Source organism: Maniola hyperantus, chromosome 7 (genome assembly GCF_902806685.2).
Source record: "Maniola hyperantus chromosome 7, iAphHyp1.2, whole genome shotgun sequence".
NCBI lineage: Eukaryota > Metazoa > Arthropoda > Insecta > Lepidoptera > Nymphalidae > Maniola > Maniola hyperantus.
Window position 1 is genome coordinate 5,788,635 of NC_048542.1, and position 26,021 is coordinate 5,814,655.

Here is a 26,021-nt window from a genome sequence, read left to right on the forward strand (position 1 = left end):
AGAGATATGTATATAGGTATATATATTTATATATATTTGTGTATTATTAGAATGTACTGTGTATGTAGTCTAATTTATAATAATATAATATACCAAGGGCCATTTTCGGCTGCCGCACCAACCCGTGCGTTTCGTGATTCCTTTTGTCAAATGTTGCCTAGAAGAGATCGCTTTAGCGATAAGGCCGCCTTTGCATGCTACAGATATTAGATTAAGATCCTGTATTGTGTTTTTTCAATGTTTACTTTGTGCAATAAAGTGTAAATAAATAAATAAAAATAAATAATTTTTCCCTCAATTGGGGATTTTCAGTTAGGTTTGTGGGGAATCCAGACCGAGGACGTTGGCAACGCTGCAAATATGTCAAAACACGTCATACGTCAACATTGTTTCATGATTTTCCTTCTACAACTACATTATTTTCTATTATTTATTTTTCTTTAGTCGAGTCGGTTGTAACAATCAAAATCGAAATTTTCACTCAAGATCATTATTTAATTTGAAACTATGGGCGTAGACGTAGAAACTCTTTCACCCGGAAATGGTAATCGATTACTTGAGTGTAAAGGATAAAAGTTATTACTTTGCATCTAAATCGGATTTTTTTTTAGGTATCACCTACCCAAAACCTGGTCAAACGGTAGTGGTTCACTATACAGGAATTCTACAAAACGGGAAAAAATTCGATTCCTCGAGAGATCGTGGACAGCCATTTAAGTTTACATTAGGAAAAGGAGATGTTATCAAAGGATGGGATCAAGGTTTAGCAAAGGTTTGTTTTTAAGCAACCTTTGCTCATACTTTTATAAAATTAGTAATAATAATATTTTATTTTTATATATTTTTTTATAATATTTTATTTACTCAGCCAACAAAATGTTGCACAGTACAAAAACTCCTTAAATCTAGTGCACAAAAAGTTAGATACAATAACTGTTAAACCTGATGGAGTGCTTTGGCGTCCGTACTAAGAAAACCTATGTTACGGACACCACAGCCTTCCCTTGGATCCATCGATTACTTAAGGCGTACAAATTTAAATTTTGTCTATTTGAATTACAATATTAAGTGTGAGTGTGAAAAATTATAAAAAATACTGTAGAAAAATATACTTAAAGAAAACATTTTTGGCTACAGATGTCAGTAGGTGAGCGAGCAAGATTAACATGTTCACCCGACTTTGCATATGGATCTCGAGGTCATCCTGGCGTAATTCCACCAAATGCCACCTTAATTTTTGATGTTGAACTCTTAAGGGTAGAATAATTATTCAAGCTTGCCATAGTAAATAATTAATTAGCCTCGATAAAAATAACTGTTAGCCTTAAAGCGTTTTGTTGGTATGTACTTTAATTTTGGTGCAGGCTTTAATGCTTTAAGCCACAACATATATAACGTTAGCTGCTGGGATTTAGTTATTTGTGGTGAAATGATTATGATAATGTTGCTAATCATTGGTCAACAATCATTTAAGGTTCACAGATATTTTTAATAATTTATATGTTACAGTTTATGATTACTACTTAGTGATATTATTCTCATGATTTATAATTTAGCAAATCTTTATTACACAGCAGTCATTAGTTTGTGACTTAAGAATGTTTTGCTTGAAAGTTTATCATTGTTAATTTTGTTTTGTACTCAATAAAACAACAGTTAACTATATTGATCTTAATTCCATATTATATCATAATAGAATTGAACTAAATGCATTTAATAAGCATTTTATTTTTAATTGTTGTCTTTTCTATGATAGCTTAACAAAAGCACACACATCACAACATTTTTTTGGCAAAGGTGAATGGTGATGCTGATTTAATTAGTTAAAATAACTAAAAACTACTATTTTAAGTTTCGTAATTTTGCATTAATTAAACGAAGAATTTATATTATATTAAATACTAGTTTGATTTACACAATAAAATATTCTATTTTATCTAAAACTAGCTTATGCTCGCGACTTCGTCCGCGTGGACTACATAAATTTCAAACCCCTACTTCACCCCTGTTGCGTAGATTTAGCTTTAGGCCATGAGTTGATGGCACAACGTTGCCAAAATTGAGGATTCGCACCGCGTCGGATAATGTGCGAATCATATTTGCGATGCAGCGGTGCACGCGTTGCAGAGGTGTCTGACAACTGATTAGTTTTGCTTCTTAACGTAGTTGGCGCTGTAGGCGCACGTTCGGAAATTGTGACATACATTCGTTTAATTGTTGTAAAAAATGTGAATTTGGAAAGAATGGCAATTTTAATTATTTGTGCTTGCAGTTTTAGGAAGTAGAAAGATAAACGCTTGTTCTACGGAACAACCCCCTTAGGGGTTGAATTTTCAAAAACCCTTTCTTAGCGGATGCCTACGTCATAATAGCTATCTGCATGCCAAATTTCAGCCCGATCCGTCCAGTAGTTTGAGCTGTGCGTTGATAGATCAGTCAGTCAGTCACCTTTTCCTTTTATATATTAAGATAAAATGTATTAAAATATAACATACAACATGCTCTCAGAAGACCCAGAGACAATAAATAAAATATTTAAAACCATAACAATTTTTTCGTTTTATATTAAATTTAAGGACTGTAATTCATCAAAGGCACAACAGTATTCTTAGTAAATGGAGTCCGGCACAAAGGGCAGCTCTCCAAAGCTCCGTAACAACATTGCATACAAAACAAGTGGCCGCACTGTAACACACAAGGTTGGACTATCTCCTCCAAACATGCAATACATGATTTACTGCTGTCAACTTCATTAGGAAAGTCTGACATCTCATCCATGTGTTTTTTAGCTTGGTAAAAACTTTGTCCACATGATATAAAAGCATGTAACAAAGTAACTATGCCCAACAAACGTAAATGAGCATAATATGCTGCTGCTGCTGGGCGAACATGCACACAATTAATGCCTGTAACTGTTTTACCAATTTGCAAAGGACCTCCACTAATGTATGATAATGCCCGATGTATACTTTCAATTTGTGGGACTACATTATTAAGTGTTTTTAATACAATCAGTATTAAATTCTGAGCTTCTGGTTTCAATGACGAATTTTGTAAGATTTGCTTTTCCATATGGACAAGTAATCTCCTTGTTAGGTTTTCTCCAAATGCTGACAGTAAAATACTAACAAGACGACTGCTATATGAAGGCAGTCTGTGATATGTGTCGTCAACTTGAATTATTCCAGAATATTCTTCTCCCAAAGTTTGCAAGTCCTTGAGCGTTGTGAAGGATTTGTACAGTAATGAAGACACTGGAACAGCTTTAGATGCATAATATGAGGGGATAAGTTTGGCTAAGCAACTTGCAAGTTGTTTCTCGTAGAGATCATCTTTTTGAAACGCACGTAGTACTTCAGCCGGTTGCGCCGCTGGTAAAGCCATAATATTTGTTAATAACCCTTAATATTACAACAAAAAAGATTAATTTTCGTATGGTTTGCAAATTTTTCTGTTTTCTCCCGTTTTGATGATGATCACGTCTTGATCATGATATTGATAACTAGTTGATAACATAGTCTGATAGTGATGTTTGATCTTCACTTCACATGTCGCAGGACTCTTTAGGACAGGATTTTGCAATTTATTTTTGTCTTTTGTGCAGTGTTGTTTTGTTTTCAGCACAGATATGTCAGACAGTCCTTATTCTGAGGTTTTCAGCAAAGTACCTATACATTCATCCAAGATTTAAACTAATATCTCTATGCTTAGAGTATAATATCTCTATGGCAATGTTAGTTTCGATTTTTGGCACAAGCCAATATAGCCTTGTCGCACTCAAAGAACTTCCATGTACTACTACGTACAATAGTGTAGTACATCCTATGTCGATGGTCGCACCATGTCGTATATAGGTAGGTACTGGTATGCATTGCAGTCTATGCCCTATGGCACCGACCCTGTCACATAAAGACTGTCTCTATGGCACAGACCATGAAAAACTACCTCTAGGGCAAAATAGGGCTACCACCGTTTTACCCAAAATTACCCTAAATCCTTGTCAATAAAAAGCCATATAAAAACCATACCTACCTATTAGGTAATCATATTATTATCTTTGAAGGTGGAAATCCTTTAGTTTGTTACATGCACTCTAACTTAGTCTGGCTTGTTGATTTTTTTTCTCTTACATTGTCGCGACGAACGTCGCGAAATAGTTAATTGTACAAAATATAAATAGTAATCATCGTAAAATTAAATCATCCAATTATAATATCTAATTACAATAACGAGCAAAACGAGATTAGAAGGAGAGGAATCCAGAGCCGGACGCTTAAAATACTATGGTAAGTTGTCTGTGACTTTACTCTATGGGTCTAATGGTCTATACTTGAAACGCGACGCCGACTGTCTGTGGTCGGAGCCTTAAACCACGGCGCCCACCATTTTGTTAAGACTGGATCCGAACACGGCAGCCTCGCCTCACAGCACGCCTCCCGTCATCAGTTCGGTGCCTCGCATCCTGTATTATTACTTGTAAGTGGCTAACTATAAGTAACTATATTTGATTGCTATTAATATTGTGCATAAGGAACGTTTCCATGCAGCTACGCAATCAGTGAAATTGCACCAGTCCGTAAGCGGATCGCTAATGCCGATCGCGATGGTGATACAGTGGGTAGTAATAAGACCCGTGCAGTCAGCCTGCAAACCATCAGCGCAGTTGGTGATACAGTTGGTATTTGACCCATGCCGCTAGCGTGCAATCCATCAGGGTAGATGGAGATACAGTTGGTAAATTGACCCATGCAGCTAGCGGGCAAACCATCAGCGCAGTTGGTGATACAGTTGGTATTTGACCCATGCCGCTAGCGTGCAATCCATCAGGGTAGATGGAGATACAGTTGGTAAATTGACCCATGCAGCTAGCGGGCAAACCATCGGCGTAGGCAGTGATACGGTGGCAATTTGACTCGGCACGAATAGCCAGTTACCTGACCGAAACGCGGTAGGTCAATTGGACCCAATTATAATCCTAATGGCTGGGCTAATGATGGAACCGTTCCTCCTTTAATTTAGTGCTAGTCAGCCCTGGTCTTCCCCGCTTAGCGGCGAGGAAGACAGTAGCCCCGGCGGATTTCGTCTAGGCGAAATCTGCCCGTCCCATATATGTATTACAGAGTGCGAGGCAATGGATTCTGTCCTATGCGACGGGGAGGAAGGCCGCTTCCTCGCCCGTCGCCTCCGTGCCGTGAAGACGGCGCATTAACCTGGTGTCGCATGCGCGAGCGGACTGCGCATCGAGCAAGGGTGAGTGCATAATCAAACATTCACAAACTAGCCTTCGTGACGTCTCTGGTTTCAACCCTCAAACCCGGGCGGCAAGCCGAGTCTAACTAAGCATAAACAGGAGGCGCCACGACATACTTTAAAATAGGTTTCAACATTGATATTTAACAAAGTATGCCACTTAAAATTAAAATTGTGTTCTATTAATTAATAATTTAATAATTTTAGTATAAACTTACGCCTTTTTCCTATAGTCGAATTTTTAATGAAACAACACGTTTTGACATTAGCTAATGTCAAATCGTAAAATAATGATACCATATTTCAGATGATAGTGATGTATGTGGTTCAGTTGTGTCATGTAAATGAGTCAATGAACCAGTTCCTGCTTCTCTATTTTAGATTAAACTTTCACAAGCAGAGTAAAGAAGAAGCATTTTTAAACTAGTAAATATTACTTAAATAAAATAAGTAGGTACCTAGAGCTCTGATGGTATAATAGTGCTTTAAAAAGGGATTTTAGAATATGATTTACGTAAATATGTTTTTTTGAGTAATTAGGTACATTTTAGATGTTACTTAATAATTTACAGTAGGATGAACCATTAATTCCATTGAACTATCGACTTACAATGACAGATACGTTTCTAAAGTTACCCGTAGCTACTGTACCAACTGGATTGGTTGTTCATACCAATATGTTGTTGCCCCCAGCACTATTTATTTTTCATTTAAATCTGGTAGCACTGGAAACGTCAAAAAATGTTGTTTAATTAAGAATTTGATTATATATCTATCCATTGCCACTTCTCACATTATTTCAATTTGTTACCTTCATTTGTGGGAACTATTTTAACTCTGGTAACATTAAGAAACGTCAGAATTGCATGGAATTAAAAATGAAATCTAAACTTGTCTATTCTTGGTACAAAACCTGGTTTGTGAGGGGTATGCAAGTATAAATGTATTCTGTGGGGGTATGGGTAGTCGGTGTCGGTGACTTGTTAGTTGTTACTAGTAGTTAGCGGTGGTAGTTAGTTAGTATAAGTAGTGACCCAAAAATCAAAATACGAAATAAAAAAAACTTAATATTTCAAAATACTATACCGGTTGGGAACATGGTGAGAATGATAAGTGTGTGATTATGTTCTCAATGTAGTGGAATGTACAGCTACTATATCACTGATTAGTGCGAACTGCGAAGTAGTTATAGGTACCTATTCAAAAACTAGTTATTGAGTCATCTGTAATGTATGACGCGTTTTAACTTTTCACGCGACATTTTAACTTTTTGTGTCAACATTCATGTCAAAATGAACGATTTTAGTCCTAGGTATAGTTGCTGTTCGATTCAAACGTTTTGGCGGCTCAGAGCTTGGCGCAAGCCGATGCGCAGAACACAAAATAAGGTATCAGCGGGACGTAGCTGGACGAAGCGGCGGGGCACACCCCCGCGCGCGCTCTCTGTCACCCGCAGTTGCCCATCGCGTCGTAGTGTGAGTGTGTAGTTGTATCTGTATAGGTACTCACACGCGTACGTTGCTGTCCACGTACAGTCGAGCTCAAGATTTGTTGTTGTTTTGTTATTGCTTCGTTAAGTTTTTTATTGTTATTTTTCTGTCAAGTTTTTAAGAATTTCCGTAATAGAAACGATAAAAATTATCAGTTTAATAAAATAAGAATTTAAAAAAAAATATTAAATAAGTCGTCTATGAAGAATAATAAAAACTACGCTTCGGTTTCAAAACAATTATAACTCAATGTAACTACAAGATACTTACTCCCATGTTAACCTCATTAACAGAAAATATAATATTTTAGTTAAACTTGTCTTGACTCGCCTGAACCTGCGCGCACCTGCGCCCGCAACTAACTTCCCAGCCGCCAAAAAGTTTGAATCCAACTACAATAACCGATAGAATTAAAATGGCGCGTGAGGTGTCATTTTTTTCGGACTATAGGTACCTAATTCAAATAATGATTTATGACAAAACAATGATTTTGACATAATCCCTAGCGATTAGGATGGGGTTGTAGCACGGTTGTAGTGATACCACGAATCCTGTGCACGAATCTATAGCTTTAGTATAGACTAGTTGAGGCCCGCGACTTCGTCCGCGTAGATTTAGGTTGTTAAAAATCCCGGGGGCAGTCTTTGATTTTTCGGAATAAAAGTAGCTTATCTCACTCTCCAGGTCTTTAACTATATCCATGCAAAAATCACGTCAATCTGTTGCACCCCTCGCGCCTCTCTACCCGCCTTCTCCACTGCTGTCCCGCTGGCATGTTAGGTTACATACCGATCTCACATCGCAATGCAAATAGGAATTTTGGCAGGATTCGGAAGCAAGCGGCATCGTGTCAGTTTAGTCGTTCCTTTTTCTAACCGACTTAGTAGGCCAGTTTCTAAATCAGCACGATTTAGGAATGCAATTCCTTACAGCATCAGGGTTGAGGAGTTGGGTCCTCGAGTTTAACGATAAGGTGTTTACTTGGTAATATTAATTAGTATAATATGAATTTATAATCGACAGTTTCTAAATCCCATCAGTTTTGGTGGTCAGGTGCCCTGCAGCATCAGGATTGAGGAGTTGAACTCCAAATTTTTATGGGACAATTGTCGCAAAGTTTCCCTATCGATTGAGTAATAGGTACCTACAAAGTAATAAAAAATATTAAAAAATTAATAACGTTTGCAACCTGCATAGTAATTGTTGTATACACGGTGAAATTTTAGTGATTGTCTTTCCGCGGCATAACGATTTGCCCTCAGTATTACTATCGAAATTTTGAGTTAAACAAAAAAAATGTTTTGAAATAATTAATAAAAAATCGACATCTCGAAAGTGTGAGAAACTATAGTAACGCCCTAGACGTAACGTGAATAGCAGGTAGGTACATCCACTCGAACCGCGCTGCCAATAAAGTGAAAAAGTTTAGAGCAAAATAAGCTCTCGCGCGTAGTGATACGACATAAACTAGCCTGCACGCACGCGGTACAAAAATCGAATAAGACCTCGAACCAATAGTGGGTTCGTGGTCTTATTCGATTTTTGTTTTCTCGATTGTAAATTTGACATTTTTGACTCTAATATTTTTTTATATTTATAAATCGATTGTAATACCTCAATAAAATCTAAATAATATCTGTCCCGGCTGTACTCACGTGTGTAGTCGACGTTAGCCCGACTAGTTTCGAACCATACGGGGTCCTTTTTCAAGGGAGTCCGTTCGCGCACGCGCCGCGGTTTTGACTGCGGGACGCACGTGCCGCTGCCCGTAGCGCCCGTTGTGAGGGTGGCTGGGGTGGGGGGGGGAGACAGCTGCCGATCGTCTCCCGACAGTTCCTGCTGTTCTTCATCACTGGAACCGTCACCGACATCCAGGCACGCGGAGCTAATGGTGTCCCGTCCCACGACTGATGCCCTTGTCTTAGCATCAAAAAGCGGTTTCCACGCTGAGGGTAGCATCCATCCATTGTCACGATTGAAATTCGGGTGGCGACTAATTTCGATCGCTTCCCGTATCTTCCGCGGTACTAGAAACTTTTCCCGGGACAATACGGAAACCTTGTCGAATCGTATGTAGTGCGACGTACCCGAATTTTGGATATGTTCTGCTATTGCTGACCCATTGGTGTCCACATTTTTGACGCTGCGTATGTGTTCCATCACTCTCGTCTGGATGTTCCGACTGGTCTCGCCTATATAGTTATGGCCACATTCACAGGGAATCATATACACACCGGGTACGTTAAGATGATCCCTGTCTTTCGGTGAGCGCAACATACTCCCTATTTGTCCAGGGGGCCGGAATCTGGTCTTTATGTCAAACTTACGACGCAGGTGATGGCCTATCTTGTCCGTTATACCCTTGACATAGGTTAAGTAGGCTGGTGATCGTTCTGCGCTCACCGGTTTTCGCCTTGAAGTGTTGTGTGCCAATCGATAACTTTGACGCCAATTGTAACCGTTATATTCCAGTGCCCTGTTTATCAAACGTTACAAGTCTTGTATTACAAGCGTTTCTCTTGTAAATTTGTGCATTTTTACAAGAATGCGTTTATCAAAACTACACTTGTAAACTACAAGCTACAAGTAATATCACTTGTAATACAAGTGTTTTTCACACTCCACATATTTGTGGTTTTGTTCATCAAAAATGCCTTTGTAGCTTGTAGCTTGTAACTTGTAACGAAAAAGTTGGAGAGCCTCCGTTGACTCTTAATTTATTTTACAAGTTATATGCAAGTATGATATTGTATAAAAGAATAATTAAATTATCTAGTACGTAGTAGTAAATCGGTAAAATAACTACAAAATAATTCAAAGGTGTAATTTTATTAAACTTATCAATGCTGCTCTTTTTAAATTTGACCAAAACGTGTCTCATATACATACGAGTATGCTGGCATAATCTTTTTCGGTAGATACAAGTCCAAGCGACTGACATAGCAATAGTATCTCTTTCCACTCTGCTATTTTTTGGTCTTTAGATAATTTATCAGTAAATGCGCCAAATAAAATATCTTTTTTGTCACGAATTACTTAATTGAAAAATAATTGTAACTTTCGAATCAGATTTCGCCATTTTTTGCGGTGTAATTCGAATAGCGAATTTTTTTAAAGTCTATCTATTTTTCCAAATTTTAAGTCTAACCTTAATTCATGAAAAGAATGTACCCATTATTTTTAATTTAAACTTTTTGTGTAGGTACTTCCTGTTGGTGTACCGAAATAGAATAGATAAAAATAGGTAGGTAAATAAAATAAGAAGCAATAGGTTTTACAAATACATAGGTTATTTAACACAAAATTAAATTATTTGAAAACAAAATTTATTTCTAACAATAACTTGAGTAGTTATGGTACCGTAATTTCTATTTTATCGACATTTATTACGGTTGAAAAATTATATTGCAATTTAGCAAAAATAAAGTGTTATAAATTAAAAATACAAGTTCTACAAGTCTTGTAAAATCCTACAAGTCTTGTGAAATTATTTGATAAACATAATTTACAAGAGTTTGTAAAAAGTTCTTGTAACTTGTAACTTGTGAGCTTGTAGACTTGTAATGTTTGATAAACAGGGCACTGGGCTTGTCTGACTTGGTTTAGTTCATCCTTCACGTAGGGTGGGTCACATAGGTTTAGGGCTCTGTTTATGAGGCTCCTCGGCACTGACGCTAGATGCGATGGGTGGTGATCAGAGCTAGCGTGTAGGTATTTGTTAGTGTGTGTGGGTTTCCGGTAAACTGTCGTGCGGAACCCGCCTCCTGGTGTCCGTATAACCATGGCATCCAAAAATGGCAACCTACCTTCTTTTTCTTCCTCTATCGTAAAGTGCACCTTCCTATGTAACCCATTAAGGTTCTGGAATACTTGAGACAACTCTTCCTTGTTCACTATGGCGAAAATATCATCCACATAACGTAGCCAGCGTCGCGGTTTTTCCGGCATCATCTCTACCAGCTCACCCTCCACCCACTCCATGAAGATATTCGCTGCGACGGGTGCGATGGGAGAACCCATCGCGACACCATCAACCTGGAGGTAGTAATCACCACGCCAACTAAAATAGCCGTTCTTGAGACAGAACTCACTTAAGTCCAAATACCCAGTAGGTGCGCCAGATTTCTTTAAGAAGTCAGAGATCAGCTGACTTGCTTCATCCACCGGGATATTAGTAAACAGGGACTCCACATCAAAGCTCACCATGATCTCCGTGTCAGAGATTGTTTCGTTTTTTATCAAATGGACGAAATGTCTAGAGTCCCTAACATGACTACTCGTGTTTCCTGTAAACGGTTTTAATATTGTGGCCATGTGTCTGGATACCTTGTATGTGGGTGAGTCTATCTGGCTAACTATTGGTCTTAAGGGCCAGTTCAATTTGTGAATCTTCGGTAAGCCGTAGATTTTTGGGGAGGTAGAATTATGGGGGCGTAACTGTGACAACAGGTTTTTGTCATTGAGGGCCTGTAACAATTTGATAATTCTATTGGTTGTGCGCGCAGTCGGATTATAATTAACTTTTTTATATGTGTTGGTATCAGACAGTAGTTGGTTAATTTTGTCTTCGTATACCTCCGTGTCGACTATAACCGTTGCATTGCCTTTGTCCGCTGGCAATATTAGGATATCTTTATTATTGCGTATGTTGAGTAGGGCCGTTCTGTCTTCCCTATTGATATTGGATTGAGGTAATTTCGCCCGACGCAAAAACGTTGCTATATCCTGTCTTAGACACTCTGCCTCTCGCGCGGGAATAGAATTCCTCACTATCGTATCTTCGATACTACACACGATCGATTCTATCGGAATGTTCCGAGGTGTCAACGCAAAATTCAACCCTTTTGCTGAAATTTGGTACAGATATACCTAGCTTGCATCCCGGGGAAGGACATAGGCTTTCTATCACTTTTTATCCCGTAAATCAAAGAGTTCCCACGGGATTTATAAAAACCTAAATCCACCCGGATGAAGTCGCGGGCATCATCTAGTAGTCCGTAAACATGAAATGAGGTGGTTTCCAGGCAACTGAAAACTTCCACCACTAAAGATGAAAAATAATACCTATATTATCATCTATGCTTTAATTTTTTTTAATCGGATGCGAAATTAATTAATTACCTCTATTATAGTTCACAGATTTTGTGGGGAAGAAACGTAAGGAAAATTGCAGTGCACGCTAGCTTTTACTCTTCATCGGAGTAAGGAGTTAAATTTTACGCGTAATACCGAATAAATTATGTATTTAGTAAAAGCTTGGTAATGTATTAGTTTCTGACTGATTAAATAAAGAGCATCAGATTTTTATCCAGTACCTACATTATTGCGTCTCAACTACACCAATAAAAAATTGCCATGCCTTACTACTGCAGTATTTGTGAAATTAATGTACCTCGTAACGAGTTCAATATACGAGAACACTTAAATGGACGACGTCACGCTGAAAACTTAAGAGATTCTAATGATGATGAAGATAATAATGATGACGACGATGATGATGAGATACAGCCCTATTACTGTGACATCTGTGATGTAAATGTGCCAAACAATGAATTTAACATAAGACAGCATTTGAACGGGCAACCCCACGCTGAAAACTTAAGAGATTTTAGTGATGGTGAAGATGATAATGACGAAGATGATGATGATGATGCGATTCAGCCCTATTACTGCGACATCTGTGACGTAAATGTGCCAAACAATGAATTTAACATAAAACAACATTTGACCGGGCAACCCCACGCAGAAAACTTAAGAGATTCTAGTGATGATGAAGACGATAATGACGACGATGATGATGAGATACAGCCCTATTACTGCGACATCTGCGATGTAAACGTGCCAAATAACGATTTAACATAGGAGAGCACTTAAATGGACGACGCCATGCTGAAAACTTACAAGGTTCTAGCGTTGATGAAGATGATAGTGATGATGACGATGATGATGAGATCCAGCCCTATTACTGCGACATTTGCAGGGTAAACGTGCCAAATAACGATTTTAATATCGGAGAGCACTTAAATGGACGACGCCATGCTGAAAATTTAAAAGCTTATACCAAGGCTAGGCCACGGCCAAGGATACCATCATCGTCATCATCAGACTGGTGATGGTTTTTACTTTTATACAATTTATGTTCAGTACGCGGCAGAAAGTAATATGTACATCGACCCTTAGAAGGAGATAGTGGTTTTGTAGTGTATTGTCTCTGTCGTTGAGACTGATAAAACGTCATAATATAGTTATAAGTTACAGAGACAACGCTCTACAAAGCCGAAATGCCATTCCAAAGGCAGATGTACATTACTTTCTGCCGCGTACTGTACACACTGTAATATTGCGTGCGTTTTACATGACTTACCTATACTATGTTGTTTTTTGGAAGTGGTCAATTAGGCCAAAATTTAAGTCATTAGAGATCTGAGGGCCTTTCAGAAATCGTTAAATCCACGTCCGATGTTAGTTTTAGTTTGCTAACCATATTAAATTATCGATATAACTAAAAACCGGCCAAGTGCGAGTCAGACTATTGAGGACCGAGGGTTCCGTACTACAGTGGTATTTTTTTGGCGTTTTGCACGATAAGCTATTTATGCATAAAAATAATTAAAAATCTGATTTAGAATGTACAGGTTAAGCCCTTTCTTCTGATACCCCCACTTAGTATATTAATCTTACTTTGAAAGTTGAAAATACTAATTAGGTATATAGGTATTCTTATTCTGATATAACATTATAAATGTGAAAGTGTGGATGTTTGCATGTTTGTTAGTCAATCACGCAAAAACGGCTGAACGGATTTGGAATGGAGATAGATTATACCCTGGATGAACACATAGGCTATTTTTATCCCGGAAAATCGAAGAGGTCCCGCGGGATTTTGAAAAATGTAAATGCACGTGGACGAAGTGGCGGGCATCAGCTAATAATAATATTTTAATAACAAGATCCTTTACTAAGCGAGCATTATAGGTATATCGTCTGATAAAAAGTAGCTGATTTGACTAGTAGTCATCATCCGTAGTGTTTAAATTTTCGTCTTACTGACTGCTCCCTACCCAAAAGTGGTGAAGGTGGATAACCTGAAACTATTGCTTGGGCTATGGATGAGATAAATAATGTACGAGTAAATTGCGTAGGTACATAATAATTAATATTATATTAATTTGCGCGTCACATCTTCACACTAAGAGCTTATAGATAGGTACATTTGTTTTAAGTACCTAAGTTTTATGTTAATTAAATAAGTACAATTGAATACTTCATATAGTTTTTAATTATACCGAATTAACAGCAAGTTAAAGGTTTTTAGAGCATAAGCTACTAATAGGTAGTAATAAGAAAAGCAACTTTGTGTGTTATTTTATATAGGCTAAAACAATTTAAATATTTGCCATTCTATTTTTACAAACCCCTTTTTTTATTATTTAACTAGTTTTCTTAATTAAGTACCTACTTAAGTATAACCACAAGCAAGAGGTTAACCTTTCAAATTATAATTAATTAAGTTATAGTTAATAAAGCAGGTTTTATGGTGGGGTTTTAATAGATAAATCATTACAGGTATAAGGTAGGTAGTTATAAAGGTAACAAATAAATTATTGTAACTACTATTTGCAATGTTGTTATACATTTGTTATCAAGTAAATAAAGACTATCTATTACCTACCTACATTTTCTATAATTATCTTTTTATTTTCGACTACCGTCGTGACTCGTTACTTCGTCTGTGGTACCGATCTTCGCCTAATTTTAAATAAGTTAAGGTTTCCAATATAAGTTTAAGACAGGCTGCGAATATAAGTACTGAAAACCATAGTATTTTTCAACTATGGCAAGATTCTGCGGATTGTTTGTGGCTAACTTCACATTGTTGGTGACCAGTGCGTTTTTGCCGTGAAGCAAACGACACGTTTTTTTTTGTCTGTGTTTAAACTTTAGTTTTAGCCAATGTTACAGAACAGGTAATGCTAAACTTTTTATTTTATTATCACCTTAATCTAATCCCCTTTCTTATGCCGTTATTATATTCTATCTAATTCACGTTTAGAAGTCGTATTTGAATAAAATGTTATTGAGGGGATAGCGGCGGCCATCTTGTTGCCAAACTTCACCTGCCCCTAGGGCTGTCGCTCTTTTTGTTTCATAATTTATACTACTATACAATATATTTATTTATAAGTGGTATATTTGTTTATAATCGTGTTCTTGAAAACGAAATTTTCAATATCATAATCCCATATAGATTCGCAAGGGCGAAAAATCATTCGAGAGGTTTCATATTATCTGAGATTTTTTTATTCTATATTTATCTATCTTGAGCAAAGCTTGGTTGCCCACGTCCCTTGGTAATGGGTGATATCACCTAGAATCGGATTTTTAATCGAAACAATTGATTACAGAACTACTCATAATGGCAAATAAAAAAGAGAAAGTGAGTAAACGCAAAAAGCGGCCGTACACTGCTAAACATTCAGAAACTATGATAAACTTAGCGGTGGAAGCATTAAAAAAGAAGACAATGTCGTCATACGATGCAGAAAAAGCCTTTGGCATACCTCGCCGAACTTTATTGGACAAGCTGCATAATAAACACCCTAAGAGACCAGGATGCCCAACAAGACTTACCGATCAGGAGGAAGATGAAACAATAAAAGTTTTAATTGCAGCCGCCGATTATGGCAGTCCTTTGACTCTTTTGGATTTGAGAATTGTCGTATACAGGTGATGTTTGAAATATTTTGTATCAAGAGATTTATTGAATTAAGGCATCTACTACATTATTCATTTCTATTAGTATTGGAAAATAATGATAGTTGGGTTGAGAGTAATATATTTTACATTTTCAGATATTTGGAGGGCAATGGACGACTTTCAATTTTTAATAACAAATTACCTGGAAAGAAGTGGGCATACTCTTTTATAAAAAGAAACAAACCTAAATTAACCCACAGAGTGATCCAAAACATAAAAAGGAGCCGAGCAGAAAAAAGTCCCGATGAAATGAGAGATTACTTCACAAATTTAAAATCATCACTAGAAGGCGTCCCTAGTGAAAATATTTTAAATTACGATGAGACAAACTTGACAGATAATCCTGGGGTCCAAAAATGTTTGTTCAGAAGAGGAATTAAGTACCCCGAAAGGGTGTTAAACTATACGAAGGGGGCTATATCTATAATGTTTGCAATAACTGCAGCAGGAGAATGTCTTCCTCCATACGTTGTGTATAAGGCGGAACATTTATATACACAATGGACACTTAATGGACCTAAAGGAACCAGATTCAACCGTTCTAAATCGGGATGGTTTGACAGCCATTTATTCGAAGATTGGTTTGAAAGTATGATTTTACCATGGGCTCAAAATAAACCTGGTAAGAAAGTTTTGATTGGTGATAACCTAGCGTCCCACATAAACGTCAAAATTGTAAAATATTGTGAACAAAATGATATATGTTTCATATTTTTACCCCCAAATTCAACACATTTAACCCAACCCTTGGATGTATGCTATTTTGGTCCCTTAAAAAAACTATGGAGGGAAATTCTATTAAACTACAAAATAAAAAACCCGAGAGAAGCAACAATTCACAAGGGACATTTTCCAAATCTACTCAAACAACTAGTGGAAAAACTTAACGAAAAAAATCATAACATAATCAGTGGATTTAAAAGCACTGGCATTGTGCCATTCAACCCCGACAAAGTAATTAGTAAAATGGCAGGTTCAAACCAACAAACGATGACATATACTATTGACAATGCATTATTAGACTGGCTGAAGGAGACTCGCAGTGCAGATCCTAATAAAAAAGTACGAAACAAGAAATTAGATGTGCCACCGGGCAAATCGGTTTGCGAAAAAGATTTTAAAGATTTAACAACTCAACAAAAATTAGTAAAAACAGGAAAAAGAAATAAAAGGCAAAAAGAAAAAAAACTTAAAACTGTGCAGGTAAATTCTGACTCATTGCTGCAGCCATTGCTAATGCAAAAAAATCCTGAAAGCCTCAAAAACTTGTGTATCAGGAGTGTCAATACTTACTTACTTCCATATAAGCAAAATGCTGAGGTATCCTTGTCGCAAGAATCAAATGTTAAATATTTGGGTGAACTTTCAAGGAATGATAAAGAAAATATGCCATTCATTGACATAATCCCAGACTGCCTACTTCAATATAAGCAAAATGCTGAGGCATCCTCGTCGCAAGAATCAAATGTTAAATATTTGGGTGAAATTTCAAGGAATGATAAAGAAAATATGCCATTTATTGACGTAATCCCAGACTGCCTTAAAACAAACCAAACAAAAATTATTATAACCTCTGATGTCATTATCGAAGCTGGGCCGTCTCAGAAAATACTGCAGAATAAGAAAGGAAACAGGAATTTGAAAAAGAAAGGGGTTACAACAATCACACGGTCTGCCTTACACATGAAACTAGTCCCAATTAAAAAGAGACAAAGAGTAGTAGCTGAACAAAGAAAAGTCCTAAAAGAAATAACACAAGAAACAGAAGAAGAGGAAGAAGAAATGACAGATACTGTTGAAAAGGAACCAAATGATGAAATTAAAGAAAGAAAAAGTCGAGAAACTACTAAAGCAAAAAAGAAGATGCAAAAGCACACATCTGTGAAACGAAGAAAGAAGAGATCTAGTAGTCAATCTAGCTTAACAACTGACATTGAAATGAAAATAGATGATACGGATGATTCAGAATATGAAACAATGGACGATTTCATCGCGACCTGCCAAAAAGAAGAACAAGAAAACATAGAACCATCAATACACTACGGAATTTCTGACATTGAATACTTCACAGAAAGTGATAATAAATTAAAAACAGACTCCTGGATTTTAGCTCAATTTGTTACAAAAAAGAGTGTGAAGCACTTCGTAGGAAAAGTAATATCAATAAAAAATAACATTCCTGAGGTCAAATTTCTGAGAAAAAAGAAGGAATCGAAAGTTAACCGAGGATCAGTTTTTACTTACCCTACAGTTGATGATATTTGGCCTATGAAGCATTTAGATGATATTATTTTAGTACTGCCTGAGCCAAAAATTTGTCGACGAGGTCAAATCATATTTAATATCGACTTGAGTAATTACAACGTACAATAGTTATTTTACTTATACTATTTTCATGAAAATGAATGCCTCATTATATTATTTTTAGTTCTTATGTCTTTGACTGACCTGATTATTAGTAATTGTTGAGTTTATATTTTAAGAATTGTAAGTCAAATATTGTACCTTGATTCTGTTTTTTTTTTGATAACTGTTTTTTGTTACTATACTATTAAGCTAGAAGCAACTGATTACTAAATATTTGTATTTTTATGTCTATGCTTGACCGAGTCTGATTTAATGTCTAAGAATAATAAATAATACTATTATGAATAAGAATTTGAAGATCATTACGAGGCAAATTTTTTAACATTCCCTTTGTTTTTGATAACATTTAATCTACCATTTAGCTTCAAAATAAGGATTAAATTATAATATGAGCTTTTATGTCGAACTGACCTAGTTGAGTCTGATTTTATTATTTATTATAAAAAAATGGAAATATTGTTTTTACGACTTTTTTGATTAAATATTTTAGGCGCCTACAATAAAAATATTTAAAATTAAAAAAACCTTTTTGCTCAAGCCATCACCCCTCTTTATTTTGCAGTGAGGTAAGTTAACATGATTTTTGGCAGCCCTATCAGCGTTATAACTAAAGTATGCAACTGACTTCAGAACGCTACTTATCTTCGCCTACTATACATTTTTTTCAAAAACCTAGTCTATAATGCTTTAGTAAGGTTTATATTCGACTGTGACATTTTAAATTGCTTAGACTTGTTGTACTATGACGTTTTTCATACAATTGTTTAATAATTGATGCTATGGCGTGATGTAGGCGAAGTTAGGCAAACACACCCATACTTCGCCTAATCACTTTGTGATCGAATTTTCCACCTTACTTCACTTGTTTTAAGACAGATTTTTGTCCTGTACAATAGCTTTGGTCCGAAAAAGTACTTTTATCATTCAGTGTTGCCAAATAACTTTCTAGTTTTAGCGCCAACTTCAAAATTATGTCAAAACCCAGGCGAAGTTACGAGTCACGACGGTACATATTTTCAAAAGCTGATTTGATTGACCCTTTGGTTCGCTCAGGTGGAATTTCTGAAAATATTTTCTTATTTCTTAACGGGGGGCAGGCGCACAGTTCACGACAGCTATCTAGGAATTTTTAGCCTTTTTAGGGGATCCGTACCGGAAGGGTGCCAGATGGAGTCTGAACTCTATTAGGCACAACTAAGTACTAGACTTCGCTGTCCGTCCGCCGTCCGTCTGTCTGTTAGCGGGCTGTATCTCGTGAACCGTATTACGTAGAGAGTTGAAATTTTCACAGAATGTGTATTTCTATTGACCTCATAACAACAAATAACAAGTAGGTAAGTATTTCAAAATGACCGCCAAGAAAATTAAAAATTAAAATGTGTTATTTTTTTATACGATGGTACGGAACCCTTCGTATGCGAGTCTGACTGATGACTCGCACTTGACCAGAAACCAGCTATCTTGGCGCGTGGTGAAAATCGGAACTAACATTGCCGATGCGTAGACTGAGTAAAAAATCTAGACAAAGGAACGTTTGCTTTCTCATTCACACTAAAAAGAGAGCACAGATAAAGTTACTAATGTGATAAACAGAGACGCAGCTAACCTATTTTTGTCCCTCATCGTGTAACCGATTATTTTCAAGGAATACAACTTTAGTTGCAAAACAAACTTTGAGAATTCGTGGTGTCATTGTATTTCTAATTAGTTATTTACTTTTTTTCACATAAAAAACGTTTAATACGAATATTGTTGAGCGGTTTATACAAATACTACGCTATACCCGCGACTTCGTCCGCGTGGATTTAGGTTTTTGAAAATCCTGTGAGAACTCTTCAATTATTTTCCGGGATAAAAATTAGCCTATGTCCTTCCCCTGGATGCAAACTATCTCTGTACCAAATTTCGTTAAAATCGGTTGAATGGTTGAGCCGTGAAAAGCTAGCAGACAGACAGACACACTTTTGCATTTATTATATTAGTATGGATTGACTACTAAACAATGGTAATTGTCGTGTTATTCATCGTTACGTCGTGCTATTGCTATCTCACACGCGGTTACACCAAGGTTACACCGTAGTTTAGTCTGGCTTTTTTAATCAGTCTACGCCGTCATGTGTCTCGTTTGAATATTCTAAGAAGCCTTTGTAAGGCTAAACCACAGAAAAACACAGTCAGTGTAGTCATATTGTAGTATATACTCTTTGAAACCACCTTTGAACACAGTATTATTATACTCTGTGGAAAAACAGTTGAAAAACTTGTGAGAGACTTGCGTTTTTGGCGGGAAACGCGAAGTGCGCTTTTTAATTGAAAATTGTTAAAAATATAGTTTTTGAGTGTAAATAGTACATTATTTTGTAAATAGTTTTCGTTAAACTGTGGTACAATGCCGTCAGATAGTGACGGCTGTGATTTGGAACCAGCAGCGGGCAAAAAGAGGAAGAAAATGCAAAAGGAGAAACCCTTTGAAAGTGATGGTGCAAAATACAAACCATTTATAAAACCAGGGTATCGCCGGGCGTACGGCGATACTAGTACCAATTCAGAATTCCCTGTATACGTAGAAAGCACAGAAGATATCAAACTAGGAAACAAAAATCCCCTAGTGGTATCCAAATATTTTAAACAAGTAAAAGGTGTAAGTGAAAGTAGGCGCATAAACGCTACTAAAATTATGCTTGTCTTCAAACAAGCGACAGCGGCTAATGACTTTTTGAAGCACGAGTGCCTTTCAGTTTATAAACTTCGAGCGTTCATCCCGGCGTCCTCTGTGGAAAGGGTAGGGGTGGTTAGGTTTATTCCAAAAGAATCTAGCAATCAGGAACTATTCAATAAACTCTCCTCGGAAAGTGAAGTAATAGGTGTAAAGAGATTTTTGAAAAAAGTGGGAGAGGAGCTAATTCCTCTCTCCACTATCAGTGTAATTTTCAGCGGTACTAGTCTACCGCAGTATATTTATTTGGACAACTGGAGATACAAAGTTTTCACTTATGTTCCTCCTTTGATGCAATGTTTTAAATGTATGAAATTTAACCATTATGGGAAAATTTGTAAAAATCAGCAAATATGCTCACGGTGCGCTGGTGAGCACCATTACAAGGACTGCACGGCGGATACACTGAAGTGCAGCAATTGTGGGGGTGCGCATCTTGCAATATCAAAAACGTGTCCTGTAAAGGCAGCGAGAATGGAGAGGAACAAAAAAGAAACCTACTCAAAAGTAGTTCAAATAAGTAGTGCGAGTTTCCCTCCACTCCCAAAGCCTCAGAGCCCTCAGACATATGAAAAAAACCAAACTACATACTCACAGCCTAAGCAAACTACACAGACAAAGACAGAAATTTCACACAATGATATTGTAAATAACTCTAAGCTTTTAGGAGCCATAGTAAACACTTTGGTTACAATAGGGAACTCTAATAATATTAAGACTACTAATCAAATCAAAGAAACATTTTTAGAACATTTAAGTAAAATATAATGGATTCTCACCTAACTATTGTGCAGCATAATATCCAAAGTATTAACAATAAGAAACCCTTGGTTAAAACATTTTTGGAACAACATAATATTGATATTTTGCTATTAAATGAGACCTGGCAAAAAAATACAAGTAATCCTATTAGATTTTCAGGATATAATTTTGTAGGAAAAAATGCAAATAATGAACATGGTGGAGTAGGCATTTGATTAAAAAATACATTAAAATATAAAATATTGCCAACACAATTTTATCAAGATGTCCAGTCCATAGCAATTTCTCTAGAAACTAATATAGGTTCCGTGTCGATTCTATGTGTTTATTGTCCACCTAAAAATAAAAATAACAATTATTGTAGAATTAATAAACTTAAAAATATTATTGCTAGCTTACCAAAACCTTGTATAGTCTCAGGAGATTTTAACGCGCATCATATTGCTTTTGGGTGCAATTGTACAAATTCAAGAGGCAAAACATTGTTTGAAATTTTTGATGAACATGACCTATGCCTGTTAAACACAGGTGTATCTACTACAGTACAAAGACCTAATGCAAATAGCTCTGCTATTGATGTGACAGGGGTGAGTCCCGTACTAGCACCTCTATGTAAATGGTCAGTAGGTGACGATCCTTTGGGTAGTTACCACTATCCAACATTTACAAAATTAAGCCTAGTTCCATCTAAATATTCCGTCAATGACAAAGTAGAGAAATTTCTATTTCATAAAGCAGATTGGACCAAATATTATGCAAAATCAGAGGAGTACTTTAAAGGTATATCTTTTGATGAAAAAGATCCTTCACAGTCGTATGATAAGTTCTGTGAAGTTTTAAATACTCTTAGAAAAGAATTCGTTCCTTATGTAAAAATTGAAGGTCCTAGACTTTTTAAAACTCCTGCTCCTTGGTGGGATGAAAACTGTGAAGTTGCTGTTAAAAATTCGAGAGAAGCTTTACAGTTATATAAAAGAAATGGGTTGTTGGAAAATTACATTAATTATAAACAATTGGATGCACAAAAAAAATTAATAATTAAGGATGCTAAGAAAAATAGTTGGTACAAGTTATGTTCAACATTCAATAGATATACTCCTATTACTCGAGTATGGAATTATATGAAAATGTTTAAACGTATTAAAAACCCACCACAGCATAAAAATGATGTATGGATTCCCGATTTTATTTCAAAATTTAAACATGATAACAATAACACAACGTTAAATACCTCTGTTTTCGAATTTAATAATGATTCTGACAAGCATATGTTACTTTTAAAGCCTTTCACTTTTGCAGAATTTAATATAGCACTTAAATCAAGAAAAAACTCTACACCCGGCTTAGATAACATTCCATATATAATGATTAAAAAATTGCATAAATTAGGTCAATTAGCTTTACTTGATATATTTAATAGGCTATGGGATAATCAATGTGTTCCAGAGAGTTGGAAGATCCAATGTATAGTACCGATTTTAAAACCTGATAAATCTTCATCTGATTGTAATTCATACAGACCAATATCTCTAACATCATGCATAGGAAAATTATTTGAACAAATGCTGAAACTGAGATTAGATTATTTTACAGAAAAAAATAAATTATTACCTACATTCCAATACGGTTTCCGAAAAGGAAGAAGTGCTAATGAGAGTTTGACATCATTTGTATCGGATTTAAGAAGCTGTAAGTTATCAAAAGATGCTGCAGTATGTGTATTTTTGGATATAGAAGGTGCTTATGATAATGTTGATTTAAACCAGATTATTACTTCTCTTCATGAAATTGGCATTCCTGGAAAAATGTTAAAATGGCTATCAAATTTTTTAAATAACAGAAAGTTTTATGTTAAGTATAATAATATACTTCATGGACCTAACTCAACAAGTAAAGGCCTTATGCAAGGTGCATCATTATCTCCAATTTTATACAATTTATATACCTCTCAAATTGAGAAATATGTAACAACAAAGGATGTAAAAATTTTACAATTTGCAGATGACTTGTTATTATATAGTGTAAATAAAAATGTAGAAATAGCTGTAAATAATGTTAATTCAGCATTGACTCAGGTGCAAAATTATTACCAAAACACTTTAAAATTAAGTATTAATACCTCTAAAAGTTCATGCATGGTATTTGGTGGACCAGTAGATGTAAACATTAAATATAATAACTTAGATGTTCCAATTGTAAGAAATAAGAAGTTCTTAGGAGTAATTTTTGATACAAAACTAAAATTCGATGCTCACATTAACTACATTTGTAAAAATGCATTAAAAAGCATTAATCTTATTAGATGTTTAGCTGGTACATTTTGGGGTTCAGATCCCAAAGTTTTGACTTTGTTGTACAATAGTATGGTTAGAAGTCATTTTGATTATAGTTGTCTTGCGTATATGCAAACTAATCCATCGTTGTTGAAAAAATTGGATGTCATTCAAAATATAGGTTTGAGAATAATAAGTGGAGCAATGCGGTCTACACCTATTAATTCAATGGAAGTAGAAACATGTATCCCTCCTTTGCCGGTGAGACGTGTTTATTTGGCTGAAAAGTTTTGTTTGAAGCAACTATTTGCTAACTCTAACTTGGTAAACAAATTATTACTTCCACAGGATTTATTAAAAGTTACTGAAGCATCAATTGAAACTCTACAACCTACAGCGGAAGCACTTCTTTCCGGTAAAGGACCTACTATGTCAATGATTATGACTTATATGCATAGTATTGCTAGTAAGATAAATGTGAATGACGTTTGGCCTATGTATGATTGCCACTATGATGTAATAAACCTCGAAAATAGAATACACATCACTGATATTAAATCCAATTTAGACTTCCTATTGTTCATTGAAGAAAATTGTAAAAATCATTATAGGATATATTCGGATGGTTCTAAAAATGAGAACTTTGTAAGTTCTGCTTTTTATGATTCACAGTTAAAAAAATGTAGATCATATAAATTAAACTCTGACTGCAGTGTGTTTACTGCTGAATGCGTGGCCCTGTTCAAGGCATTGGAATATATCAAAGAAGAATTAATGTTTAAAATTAATAACTATGTTTTAATAACAGACTCGAAAAGTGTTCTTTTAGCTATAAATAATTTTAATTTTAGTAATTATAAATTAGTTTATATTATTTTCCAAATTAAAAATGTACTACTTAATTTAAAACAAAGGGGAATTAATATAGAATTTGTTTGGGTACCCTCCCACAGAGGCATAACAGGAAATGAAGTCGTTGATTCTGCTACAAGAAAAAGTAATTTTAATGAAGATTGTTCAAGTAGCATCAAGGTGCCATTTACGGATTTATGCAATACAATTAAAATAAGACAAAAGAAATTGTGGAGTGAAGTGTGGGATGTGACTAATAAAAATAAAGGAAAATGGTATGCGGAAATTCAAAAGGAAATACCAATACAACCATGGTATTTCAAAACGAAGTGTGAATCTAGAAAATTTACATCATTAATGAATAGACTGAGATTTGGTCACTGTCTGGTGCCAACACACCTGAATAAAATAAAAATACTAAACAGTAAAAAATGCAACTATTGTGATTATGAGGAGGCTGATGTTAATCATATGATACTCAAATGTCCAGCTTTTGGCATACAAAGACTTATATTAGCCAGTGATCTAAACACTATAAATATGGAACAAAAACAAAAAATTGATTTTCCCCGCCATGTAAAGGACTTGTTGTGTAAAACGTCATATTTTAAGTCTATTTTTAATTATATAAGTAATACTATAAATAAAGTGTAAAAACGTTAGACTAATTAGTTATAAGCAATTTTGTATTTTTAGAATAATATTTAGTTATAAGCAATTTTGTATTTTAGAATTTGTAAATTTTTGAAAGGCCTTAAAGGACTGTTATCCAGGGCCGTAAAATAAATTAAAAAAAAAAAAAAAAAAAAAAAAACTTGTGAAGTTTGAAAGTTATATTTCAGGAAGTTTTTGTGGTTTTTGATCATAGTTTTTGATACAAAAATGAAACAAGAAATACAAAATAATGTACCTACTTCTTTTCTTATAATGGTTTAAAGAGTTGTTAAAATTTCGGCTGAACTGTATTAAATTGATTTTCATTTGATATAGAGTTTTCCGTTTTTGATAAACGTTTGATTGTGCCACAATGGAAGTTGACGGTGTAGAAGAAAGCAATGTTAAAAACCATCCAGACGGTGCTAAGTTTACGAATTTAAAGGCTTTTGTAAATGCTGCGCGTGAATTTGAAGCGACTCATAGTGAATCTGCTATCAATTTGATGACTCGATACTTGGGGGTAAGATGCTGATGAGTTTTGGAAAGATAGCTCTGCCTGGACTTTCTTAGATTTTATTTGATTAATATTAGGATATTGTAGTCTTTGTATTGAAGCAGTTTCATGACCGAGATTTGTCTCTAGTGAATTTCGACTTTGTTAAGTTAAAATAAGTGTTTTGAATTAGAACATGTTTATTTTCAGCTTATTGCTTCATCATGTGATCTGTCAATATTCTCCCCTGGTAGAATCGAAGTATGCGCATTCTTCAGTTCATTATGGCGTGTTATGCGCGATGCAAGGGGACCTCACTGGGCTGGTGTAGCAGTTCTAACCCGGGCATGTATTGAGCCTAGTGCGAGGCACGCTCTTACACACACATATAAGTATGTTGTAAC

The 26,021-nt window shown here is 35.6% G+C and overlaps 4 protein-coding genes across 5 annotated transcripts in view; 3 read left to right on the top strand and 1 right to left on the bottom strand.

The window, feature by feature from the left end:
• The first annotated feature begins 362 nt into the window (after nucleotides 1-362).
• Nucleotides 363-1,899, top strand: LOC117983401 (peptidyl-prolyl cis-trans isomerase FKBP1A-like). Its single transcript, XM_034969936.2, has 3 exons — nucleotides 363-544; nucleotides 612-772; nucleotides 1,138-1,899. The coding sequence occupies exons 1-3, from the start codon at nucleotides 508-510 to the stop codon at nucleotides 1,264-1,266; spliced, it is 327 nt and encodes a 108-aa protein (XP_034825827.1). The 5' UTR covers nucleotides 363-507; the 3' UTR covers nucleotides 1,267-1,899.
• A 635-nt stretch (nucleotides 1,900-2,534) lies between these two features.
• Nucleotides 2,535-3,649, bottom strand: Pex10 (peroxin 10). The gene has a single exon (XM_034969933.2). The coding sequence runs from the start codon at nucleotides 3,382-3,384 to the stop codon at nucleotides 2,572-2,574; it is 813 nt and encodes a 270-aa protein (XP_034825824.1). The 5' UTR covers nucleotides 3,385-3,649; the 3' UTR covers nucleotides 2,535-2,571.
• A 2,562-nt stretch (nucleotides 3,650-6,211) lies between these two features.
• Nucleotides 6,212-26,021, top strand: part of LOC117983600 (protein CIP2A) — a 34,669-nt gene continuing 14,859 nt past the window's right edge. The window contains exons 1-3 of one of the 2 annotated variants that reach the window (XM_069499881.1): nucleotides 6,212-6,350; nucleotides 11,873-12,644; nucleotides 25,828-26,009. In XM_069499881.1, coding sequence (XP_069355982.1) covers nucleotides 12,615-12,644; nucleotides 25,828-26,009 — 212 coding nt within the window. In that variant the 5' untranslated portion in view covers nucleotides 6,212-6,350; nucleotides 11,873-12,614. Of the gene's footprint in view, nucleotides 6,351-11,872; nucleotides 12,645-25,405; nucleotides 25,645-25,827; nucleotides 26,010-26,021 lie in introns of those variants that run through there. The other variant, XM_069499880.1, reaches the window with a different exon arrangement.
• Nucleotides 14,453-18,525, top strand: LOC117983396 (uncharacterized). Its single transcript, XM_069499879.1, has 2 exons — nucleotides 14,453-15,467; nucleotides 15,593-18,525. The coding sequence occupies exons 1-2, from the start codon at nucleotides 15,157-15,159 to the stop codon at nucleotides 17,868-17,870; spliced, it is 2,589 nt and encodes an 862-aa protein (XP_069355980.1). The 5' UTR covers nucleotides 14,453-15,156; the 3' UTR covers nucleotides 17,871-18,525.